Here is an 11,705-nt window from a genome sequence, read left to right on the forward strand (position 1 = left end):
TTGGTAATTGTCCCACAGTTTTTGGATATTCTGTGTTTTTGTCTTTATTCTCTTTGCATTCCCATTTGGGAAGTTTCTATTGACATATCTTCAATCTCATTGATTATTTCTTCAGCCATGTCCAGACTACTGATGAGTCCATCAAAGTCATTCCTCATTTGTGTTAACAACTTTTTTTTTTTTTTTCCATTTCCTTTTTTATTTTTTGCTTTTTAGGGCCACAGGTGCAGCATATGGAGGTTTTTAGGCTGGGGTCAAATCGGAACTGCAGCTGCCAGCCACCGCAAAGCAGGATCTCGGCCTTGTCTGCAACCTACACCACAGCTTGTGGCAATGCTAGATATTTAACCCACTGAGTAAGGCCAGGGATTGAACCTGAATCTTCAAGGATACTAGTCGGGTTTGTTACTTCTGAGTCACAACAGGAACTCTGGCATTTCCTTTTGATTCTTAGCATTTCCATCTGTGCTTAGATTAGCCATCTGTTTTTATATATATATATTTTGATATAGGGCCTTTAATCAGTTGTTTTCATGAGTTTTTGCTACTTTTATCAATCCTCCATAGCTATGGGGTAAGAACCATCATCTTTTCCAAATCAGTCAGTGACCTTAGCAAGCTGTCCACAGTAGCCTTAGTCTAATGAGCAGAGGGAATACTTGAACCCAGGTTTCTCTGGTCCATGGTCTTCATGTGTAAACCCCATGACTCCTCCAAAGATTCAGTAATAAGAATGTGAAGCATTTCCTTTATCTGTTGTTCTTATATTTATTTCAGTTACCCTTGAATGTATTCCTGTGGACATGAGCAGAGCTGTCATCATACCCTTCACAGAAAAGGCACCTAAGGGGGGCTGACATCTGCCCTGGCACTGGGGGACACACAGCACACTCATGACCTCTTTGGTCTCCTCAACCCAGGGGAGGAGTTGTTAATATTTCCATTTATACCTGAGGAAATGGGAGGCCAAGTAAATAGAGGAGGGCTTTTCAAGATCACAACCCAGGAAGGGGGCATAGGCAGAAACTAGACTGAATTTTCCAGACTTCATGGCTTACGCTCTTTTCTGTGGCTTATTCCCTGCAGACTGTGTGTGGTCAAAGGATTCTGAGAAGCCCCTTTTCTCTCACTGGTAACCTATGGATGAGAGGATCTAGCAAAGTGAGGGGGCTGAGGTGGCACAGAGGACAGGGTACTCGGGGAAACATGAGGAACAGAAGGGGCCAGGGGCATAGAGCAAATGCAGCTATGATGCAGAAATGGACCTAATCTCAGCAATTAGATGAGGCTGCCCCTTACCTAGGATGTCTCAGGTGTCTGCTGGCCATGCAGCCAACTGCACAAGGGGCTGGGGTTCAACTTGGGTTAGAATAGAGGGAAGAGCACGGGTGGAGAGGGACTGGGAAACCTGCAGCCCCAGGAGGGCCCCTGAGCTGTAAATACTTTTACCTCTCTTCCCTAGGACCTCTTCATGCCCCCATCTAGGCTGGGACTCTTAGCCCTGGTCAGATTGTTATTTCCAGGTCTTCTCAGCTGGCATTTCAAAGTAAAGGCTTCTGCCACACAGTTCAAGCTATTCTCTTCCCACTATGTATCTACTGTGCTCATATTCAATCATCAAACATGGGTGAGTCTCTAGGTTGTGCCAAGATGTGCACCATGGCTCCCTGTTCTGCCCCAATCAGTGCATCACCAAATCTGTAGGGACAGAGGAAGCTTTGTTCTCTCCAAATCGGGGTGGGGGTGGGGGTGGGGTTCCTGTTTCATCACCCTTAATCCAGGGAACCATGTGATGGTAGCCTGTGGCCTACAGGTCAGGGATTGGGGCAACCCTATCACGTGCTTGTCTCACAAGTCTCCACAGAGTATGTGTGTCACCACACTTGCTGTGGTATGTCAGTACCTCCCCCCATATGTCAGCTGAATGTGTCTCATGTCTGTCACACATTTTCTCTATGGATGTGGTGTATGCGTCTGGGTCCCGGCTGTGCTGAAGAGTGTTAAAATCCCAACACCTTTCACACACACTATCCCAAGAGTGTTTGTGGGACGATTCCAAGGTTGTACTTAGGTATATCACAAACTTGACACACGTGGTCCCAGGGATATATGTGAATGACTCTAAGTTGTGCTGCAGTTATCACTACACACCTGGCACAATTTAGTACCTGAAATATGTGTATGTTTCTGTGCTTCAGCGTACTAGCAAAACATTGTCATACCACGTTCCTAGGTGTGTCACCATCACACATCTGTCATATTCGTGTATCTCCAAGTGTTACCATTACACACCCGTCTGCCAGGAGCAGCTCCCAATTAATCCATAATAATAAGGTGGGTGCTTTGGCTAAAGAATTCCCCATGTTCATTACACTCAGGCCTTTCTCTGATGTGAACTATCCAATATGTGATGTGACTGAAGCTTTCCTAGAGGCTCGCCCACACTCGTTGCATTCAGAAGATCTTTCTCCAGTATGAAATCTCTGGTATTCAACAAGGCTGGAGCTTTGGTTAAAGAACTTCCCATGTTCACTGCATTAATAAAGCCTTTCTCTAGTGTGAATTCACTGGTGGCAACAGGTCTGTATTTGCAGTCAAAGACTTTCCCACATTTGTGGAACACACACGTCCTTTTCCCATTGTGAACTCCCTGTGTGTGAGGTGTGTATTTGTGGTTGAAGGCTTTCTTGCATATGTCACACTTCTGATGATTTTTCCCACAGTGAATGGCCGACTACACTTAGTGCTGCTATGTGGCTTCTTCTGTTGTCAGTGGCCCTGTGCTAGAGAAGGTCCAAACTGACCAGGAAGCACTTCCCACCTCTGTTACAGGTAAAGTCATTCCTTAGCACATGGAATTTGTAGCTCTTCACAAACAGGCCCTGCCACATCCCTTCTGAAAGGTTTTCTCCACAGTGCTGCTTCTGCTGAAGGTTTATCCTGAAAGAGGTGTTTCCCTCCCATCCCATAAGTGTACGGTTTCTGCCTGGGATGTGTGCCCCTTTCCTCAGACAAGTGCAAAATGTCTTTCAAGACAGAGGCACATGTCTCCCAGGGGTGGACTTTCTAGGGAAAGGGATCAGCTTCTGGAGTCCTGACCTGTGATATTCCTTCTATAGGAGCACTCTGCTCAGAAGGTGCCTCCTCATCTTCCACTCCATGCCAAGAACCTGGAAACAAAGAAACACAGGTGAAGTGCAGTTGACTCTGGTGGGAAGGGGCAACCCCACCACAAATGTGCACCTGAGATACTAATGAATGAGTGTACCTGAGTCCATAGGATTATTGTCAGAAGCAGGAAGTTGGAGTCAGGCTGAGGAAGCAGCTGCTGTACAATAATGGCCCTCTAAAGGTCATAGCATGGGGGAAATGAAGGACACAGAGAAGGACCAAGCTAAGGAGAAAGGATGGGGTACAGCACAAAGAGGAGAGGCAGGGCTACAACTCACTGAGTGGTTTTTAGCACTTGTCTGCTGATGACACAGGAATGCTGTGCGGAAGGGTTTGTCTGGGCTCAAGACTCAATTGCGTCAGAGTAACTCATGTTCAAAGACTACTTAAAGATGTTCACATCTCACAACACAGTGTGTGTGGGGTGAAAGTGGAGAACACTGCGAGAGGGAGCAGGGGAGAAGACTGGGTGAGATGTGAAATCCATTGTGAGACTGAGGATTCACCCTGGGCTGAGAATCAGTGCAGAAACGACAAGTTGGCAAAGTGTCAAGAATGAGGAAGGGAAGGCAAAAATGAGGTGTGGCCAATGGCACCGACACCGAAACAGTGTGGAAATAGAACAGGTTAATGGTATGATTTGAACACAGCCATGATGTCATGCCTTCTCACCCACCAGGGACCTTCTAAACCCATTTTGTGGATCTGGAGTCATGTTCCCCATGAGAAGCACCCATGGCGCTCCCCTCTACCCCCAGCTGAACAGAGTGCCTGGATGATGCAAGTTCTAAGGAAAAGACTGGACAGATGGGTGGCCAGCACTGGCCCAGAGCAACTTAGATTGATAGACCATAGGAAAGAAAACAAAATATTACCAAGAATACCTCGGAGAAGGAGCTTGCAAGAATAGCCTGAGGGCCACATAAGCAGCCCACAGTAGCTCCTTGTCAGTAGCTTATCAGTGACTGTAATTCCTAGCATAGGTAGATACAAGGACACATCAACTAGAGGAAGGGAGTAAAATCTAGGGCAGGGAGGTCATCTGGCCAGAGAAACAAAGCAAGGTGGGATCTAAAAGACCAAATGCAAGACTCCTGACTCCTTCCCTGCAAGGCTTTGAGCAGCAGGTTTGGAGGCTGAGTGGGAAGAGGATAGCACAGGGCTAACGGCTCAGCCCTAGCAACCAGAGCACCTACCTGGGGAACTGAGGAAAGAAGTGCCTGTGGTCCTGATATAAGAAATACCGATCTGTTCCTGGGGAAAGGAAAAGGTCTGGGAACAGGTATGAGGGTCCTACCTAGAGAGGCGCTAAGTGCAAGAGCTGCCTCTTGGGAAAAGAGGACAGGCAGAGATGGGCTGAGGACACCTGGGTGGGTGTGGAAGCCTTACCCAGAGAGGCTATCAGTGCAAAGTTCTCCAGCATCACATCGCAGTACAGGAGTTTCTGAGCCTCATCAAGAAGAGCCCACTCCTCCCAGGAGAAGTACACAGCCACGTCCTCAAAGGTCACACTGCCCTGCCATGATGAGAAGAGAGGAAACCATGAATGGCCTCTTTCGAGGACCCTCAATCCATATCCCCACATATCTCCCTCCGCCCCGCCCCGTACTTCTCCATAGCTCCACAACTAAGTTTAGGTATCAGACCCTGGTGCCATGTGTGCCTGCCCCTCCTCATGGCCTCATTAATTATTTCGCCTGGCCCTCAGCAACATTAGACTGGTGGGCACATAGATGCCATTAAGATCTGGGCCTGCCAGGCAGGGCTCTACCCGTCCTGCCAGGCAATTCCCAAGAAGTTTCCCAGATGGTGCCTCCCAAACCAACCAAACTGGGGCCTGCCTTAGGTATGAGGGCCTTACCTAGAGAGGTCCCCACTACCAGGATCTGAGGACATAAGTTCATACTTCTCCATGCGCACCTCGTTCTTTAGACTGTACCTCTTGTATGCCCAGACCCCACAGCCACCATCTCCCTGCTCCAAGCCATAAATCTCTCCCTTGGCCTCCCCATGTGTTACTCACCACACAGCACCAAGATTATGCAAATGAAGGCCTTCAATGGCTCCCACTGCCAGGGGAAGCTTCGAATCCTGCTACAAAAGCCTCACTCGCTGGCTCTGTTGCTTGTGTCCCCCTCAGTCATTCAGAACCATCCATATGAAGATTCCAGACCCCACAGGTTCTTTTCTACTCTGTGTTGCACTCGCTGTCCCCTTATTAGTCATATCCCTCCTCTCTCAACCTAACCCTCATTCAAAGCCCACCTCAGGGCTCCTGGCCCGAAGCCGCTCCGCTCAGTGACTCCATCACACAACCACATTTCCCCCTGAGCTAATCCACCAGCCTGACCAAAACACTCCAGGGTCACCAAAAATCCAGGTAATTCCATTGAGATGTAACAAGAACCAGCCTCAGCCTCACGATCCTCAACTACTCCTAGGCCTCTGCATCCTGCCCTTGGAAGCCTTGGCCACTGACAGACCATCCTCTTTCCAGACCTCCTTTCATGGCCAGTTCTCTTCCTCAATTGTGCTTGTGACACATACCACATGTAACCGGGTGCTCTAACAAGAGAACCAGTCCTGGGGCACCACCCTCCCTTTCCTGGTCTGCTAATAGCATTATCACCACAACCTGAAGATTCCCAAATGTGACCCACGGCTCCACCTCTTCTTGGATACACAGAGTAGCCACCACCATTTGGATGTCTCCACCCTGATCCATCCACCAGATTGGATCCATCCATTTCAGCCGTTTGGGTCCAGTTGCCAACTTGATGCCATGAAGCAGTGTTCTTGGAAACATCTTGGATTCTCAATATGGCTAAAACAAAACTCCTGACATTCCCACTGAAAATGACTGCCAACTTTCCTTTCTTCCTTCGAAAAACTTGGGGGTAATCCCTGATTCCTACATTTTCCTCTCTTACCCTCAACATTAGAAAATCCAGTCAGCCATACTTAAAAAAAAAATGATCCAGAATCCAACCACTCCTCCCACTTCTACGGCCACCACACTGTCCAGTTACCACCAATACTCACCTGGACTATTGCAGTAGCCTCATCCCTGGTCTTCCTGACTTCTCCCTCCCTCTTAAAAATCTGTTCTCCATTCTGAAGCCAAACAGAGCCTTCGAAGAACTGGGTCAAACAACTTCCTCCTTCCCATCCCATTGCTCCCATCACCTCCAGGAAAACGTCCATCTTCTCAGGTTGCCATTCCAGGCCCAACTTTTAATCTCCTGATCACCACAAAGGAAAGAGAAATGTGGTTCTCTGAACACTCCCAGATCAGCCCCATCTTCAAGCATTTGGACATGATGTTACCTGTGCCTGGGATAAACTTCCACATCTCATATATTCTTGGCTGCTGGACATAGGAACTATTTAATATAAACTCTGGCCTAGAGTTGAACATTTATCAAGAGCTAGGAGAGTGGCAGAGTCCTAGAACATCACAATTGCAGAGAACATGTGTATGTGTGTGTGTGTGTGTGTGTGTGTGTGTGTGTGTGTAGAGGTGGTACTGGTGAGGGCCTACTCACCTGTGTAGGGTCCTTAAGCACTTCTGTGGCCATGGAACCTATGGGGAGAAGGAGGCTGTGAGAAGCAACCAACCATGCAAGGGCTTCCTGGGCTCAGATCCCCTTATACTCCTGGAAAGCCCTGGAACCAGGCAAACTTGGGCTTACTGTTAACTTGCGAACCCTGGTTTTCAGTAATGCTTCTTACCAGGTGTGTGACTCTGGAGCAGGACTCAACTTCCCTGTGCCTCACTGTCCTCATCGCCCCTTTTCCAGTTTGGAAGAAACTTTAAAAACCCTAACTCAGACCATGCCCCTCTTCTGGTCATGAGCCTCCATCGTTCCAAGAACTTAGGTGCACCTCTTCCACCTGCCATTCCAGGCGGGACTCCCCTTCACACTCTGTTCTATACAGACACAACAGGGAGTCCAGGTCTCCCAAATGCCCCAGGACCAGGACCCCTCCCCAGCCCCAGCCTTTGCACATACTGATCCCTCCACTTGTGATACTCCCCACACCTCATCAAACTGGCTTTCCAGAGACGGGGACATCACCTACACCCCAGCCAATGCTGAATGCTCAGGCCTCAGCTACAGTGATCACAACAGGCTCCCCATATTTGGAGTTTCACTATTCAAAAGAAGGGGGGATTCTGGTGAGGCCCTGAAGGTCTCACACCAACTCGTGCCAGGTCCTCAAGTGAGGCCTCTGCGATCTCGTAGGCGGACAGGGAGGACTCAGTCCCCACCCTTTCCGGCCTAGCCCTGACGTGGGATCACCCCGGGGCAGCCCCCACCAAGCCTCAGATTCACCTCTGTGCAGTGACGACAACACTTTTTCTCGATCGGTCAGCCTACTGTTGCCTCAGACCCGACCCAGCGACTGGGAACCAACCTCCAAGCAGCCAAAATGACTGCCACAAAACGAGACCGGAAATCCCGCCCCTATCTTTGGCGCCAAACACGAATCACCCCTCATTGGATCAGCACTGCCGCCGCTCAGCGCAGAGCACTCTGGGTAATACAGCCCCAGCTCTGCACACTGCGAAAGGCGCCCGCTCCCTCCCACCCCCAACATCTCCAACCGCGGGAAAGGTATCCTCAGGCTTTTACTGAGGAAAAGGCGCTTTGCATTCTCTCAAAAGGAAGGCGCCCAGATTTCTGAGCAATATTGTCAGCAATTGATCACCAAAGTGTTGATACATACCATTTCATACTCTATCAAGCTAAGCATGCTCCAGAGGCTAAACCTATTATTTCCGATGCTCCCAAAGGCTACAAGTCCAAGTGTAATGATCAGTCCATGGTGTCACGGGCACCTACAGTGTTTCCACTCGTAGTGGGAACTAATAAACATAACTTACTGTCTTTCAAATGCGTATAGCCTGAAGTGTTGGTCAGTTTTGTGAATTTCAGTATATTGTCGAAGATGAGAAAAAAATCTTCAGATAGGGCCAGGTCGAGGAAGACAGAACAGGGATGCTGGGCTGCCCCGAAGCAAGTGGACACAGGACGTTCTCTCCAAATGCGATTCTTTTTCATTCTCAAAAATATTGAGCATTTTCCATCCAGCTTGGAGGGGAAACTAAAGAGAACCTTTAGAGTGACGTAATGGTGAAGACGAACAGGGATCTATGGTGTCATGTTCATTTACTGCAAATGTTCAATGAGCATCTATTCCCATGGTGCATGGGAAACACCATGAACCAACTGAGACAAAAATTCCTGTTTTCACGGCGCTTATGTTATATTCAAAAAAGACAGGCAACACGAAAGAAGCGCTAAATTATATAATAAGTGGAATGTAGTATGTAGAGTGGAAAGGAGTGACTGTGCTGAGGAGTAGGGAGATAGGCTGTAATATTACACAGTGCAGCAAGGGAGGTCTCCTTAGTAAGAGGATAATTGAGTAAATACCTGAAGGAGGTGAGGAATGAGCCATATAGGGTTTTTTGAGTTCCAGAAGAAATAAGCCACTTGGGGCTTCTGGGGGTGGAGCCTGGCCAGGATTCGTGATCACCTGAATCCTGGGAATTCCTCACTGCGCCCCCTAGCAGTGAAGGAACTAAGACTTCCAGATGGCCATTTCTCTGCTTTACTCATTGCAGAGACCTTTAGAGATGTAGGTGAGAACTCTGGGATCTGCCCCTTGGAGTCTGCAAACCTCTAGCCCTGTAGACTGGGACCTGAGACAGCATGCAGCATTACCTTTCCTGGAAGACTGCTTCTCTGAGTTTGATCTGTGAACCAGAAGCAGCAGCAGCATCACACGAGAACCCTTTAGAAGCACAAACACTCTGTTGTGAACCCAGACCTACTGAATCAGAAGCTCTGGGGTTAAGGGCCCCAAATCTCTTTTAAAGGGCCTTTCTTTAGGTGATTTTGATGCAAATTTAAGAACATTCCATTCATCTGCTGTGATTCCTATGGATGGGAATCATGCGTTTTTGGTTTTTGCTACTAACAGGAGTCCTCCTAAAGGCGCAGGAGTTTTTAACTGAGGTTGCAAGATGCATTTGTGCAGGTTATTTTTCCTAATACTTAAACAATTAACATATAAAACAACCCTACATGCATTTATAAAATATAAAGTGAAAAGTCTCTGGTAATTTTGGCTTCTGGAGCAAAACGTTTGCCAGATTCTATTATCCTTTTAGAATGGTTTCTTCACCATGTAGGCCTTGCTCTATGCGTATGTATCTGTGTTCAGATATATTCCTAAACACGTTTTTCTTAGTGAAAATTGTTCTACTTCGTAAACTGATTTGCAGTTTGCTTGTCTCAGTATACCTTGGTCAACCTAAAGCTACCTCTTTATTTTGCTCACAATGTCTCCTTACCAACACCCTGTACGCCCAAAGTGCCTTCTTTTAAAAGCTGCATCGTGACCTGGTGAGTATGCACGAGGTCTGCCCGTGTGCGATGGGCTCAGCCCTGCTTGAGGCTACAGACTACTGTTTAAAATCGCGGGGCTGCTCTGCCAAGGCCATGAAACATTCCGCAGAGGACCCCCCGGGGGGGGTCCCGTGATGTGATGGGGCGGTGCTCTCTGACCCCCAAGGGGTGAGAAACGCGGTTTTGTTTGAGAGCGTGGCAGAGACCTGCTGGGACGTCTTTTTGGTCTCATGACTCAGATGCTTCCCAGTGTGGCCTTTGGTTTCATGCTGAGTCGAGTTCGCCGCCTCTGCATCCTGGTTCCCGCCAATCGCGTAGCAACACGACGGCTGCACCTGCAATCCTGGCAGGTTTCCTTGTGCCCGCCGAAGTGAAGGAGATGCGGCGGCTCGGCCCGTGCTCGGGGGCGCCTTCTGCTGGCAGGGACCGGCCTGGGCCGTCGCACGCCACCCAGGCAGGCCTTACCGGGGCCCAGGGGACCCGACCCTATGTGTCCTGGAGACAATCTCTGGAGTGAAAGGTCAAGACTTAGTCCTTTGGATGGAAAGCCAGGACGCAGCTCCTGCGCGAGCGCTGGGGACTAGCTTCTGACTTCATCCCAGATGCCGAGAGGAGCTAGGGACTTAGAATGGCTTCCTATTCTGGGAGGCGACCCTTGAGGGGACTCAGCACCCTCTCAGCGACCTGCCAGCCCCCCTCCCCCCCAGCAGGAGACCAATTATCTACAAGAACTGACTGGCAAAGTTGAAAAGAATCTTAAAGCGAGTTCAAGAGGAAGATACCTTCTGCTGGGGATCTGCTGTGCCAGCAGCCAGTTTCTCTGAACCCTTCTACCAGCAGCCGTGGGCAGCCGCCTCCCCTCTGGAGGAGGAACATGCATGCTAGGGCACCGGGTTACTTCTAGGGTGTGGTCTCTCTGGTGTCTCCACTGAACGCCCAACGTGTTCAGGGAGGATGTCTCTCCCCTGTGGTTGGGCAGGACAGGATTCAAATGAATCTTGCACTGTAAACCTCTGCAAAACCCCCTTCAGCGCTCAGCCCCCAGTAGCTATTCTCATCAGACCTTAGGGAGTCTTGTCCAGAAGCCACCCAACTCAGTCTTCCACCAAAAAGCCAGGGGAACCCATACAGATTTCTTGGGCTGCTTTTCTACACATATCCCATTTTAATGAGAGGCCCCCACAAAGACCCCAATTGCCAGAGCAGCCTGAGGCTCTGATCTCTTTTGCCTCCACCCTGTGCTCTCTGGGCTCCACTTCCACCAATAGTTGTGGAAAATGTCTGGGGAACTGGGTGGGAAGAATATCCAATCACCCTGATTTGCTCAGATTGTCTTGGTTTCAGCAATGAAAGTCCCAGGTACTGGGAACACCCTTCCTAGGACACAAATCCCAGTGTTCAGTGATCCATACAGGAGTTGGTAGCAAAGTACAAAACCCATACAGTGGCCAAAATATATGGGATGAAAGCAAAACTATTTTTAATGTCAGATAAATATGGTATGGATGATCTCCTACCCATAGCTGACCCAATTCACACCTGAATAATTTTATGATGAGACACCATGTATACATTACATTTTAACTTGATTATATATAATGTGTATAAACAATGAAGCCACAGAAAATGAAATATTTCCTTTATCCACATTCATCCCACCCCATCTCATGGTCAGAATTACCTCATAGAGCAATGAGCACCCGTTAATTTGTTCTAAATTCTTCTGTCTCTATTCTTTCCTCTTCTTGTATGTCTGTCCCTTTATTTGTTTTCTATTGTTGCTGCAAAAAAGTTTACCACAAATTTAGCAGCTTGAAACAGCACACATTTATTGGAGTTCCTGTTGTGGCTCAGTGGTTAATGAACCTGACTAGTATCCATGACGACATAGGTTCAATCCCTGGTTTCACTCAGTGGGTTAAGAATCTGGCGTTGCCATGAGCTGTGGTGTAGGTTGCAAACGCAGCTCAGATCCTGAGTTGCTGTGGCTCTGGTGTTAGGATGGCAGCTGTAGCTCTGATTCAACCCCTAGCCTGGGAACCTCCATGTGCTGCAGGTGCGGCCCTCAAAAGACAAACAAACAAACAAACAAAAAATCCCAAAAAACCACACATT

At 48.5% G+C, this 11,705-nt stretch overlaps 1 protein-coding gene across 2 annotated transcripts in view; it reads right to left on the reverse strand.

The window, feature by feature from the left end:
- The window catches only part of LOC110261279 (zinc finger protein 550-like), a 29,133-nt gene extending 21,517 nt beyond the window's left edge, over window positions 1-7,616 (reverse strand). For both annotated transcript variants that reach the window (XR_014806130.1, XM_021097226.2), the window contains exons 1-4: window positions 7,509-7,616; window positions 6,717-6,754; window positions 4,561-4,687; window positions 3,100-3,170 (exon numbers count right to left, since the gene is read on the reverse strand). Coding sequence is in view for 1 of the 2 variants with exons in the window: in XM_021097226.2 (XP_020952885.1) it covers window positions 3,100-3,170; window positions 4,561-4,687; window positions 6,717-6,749 (231 nt within the window). In the remaining variant the exon portion in view is untranslated. The remainder of the gene's footprint in view (window positions 1-3,099; window positions 3,171-4,560; window positions 4,688-6,716; window positions 6,755-7,508) is intronic.
- Window positions 7,617-11,705: the final 4,089 nt, after the last annotated feature.

The sequence above is a fragment of the Sus scrofa genome, chromosome 6 (assembly GCF_054392235.1).
Source record: "Sus scrofa isolate SSC_HxYL_T2T_F1_AM1 chromosome 6, Sscrofa_HxYL_maternal_Yorkshire_Landrace_v2.0, whole genome shotgun sequence".
Taxonomy (NCBI): Eukaryota; Metazoa; Chordata; class Mammalia; order Artiodactyla; family Suidae; genus Sus; species Sus scrofa.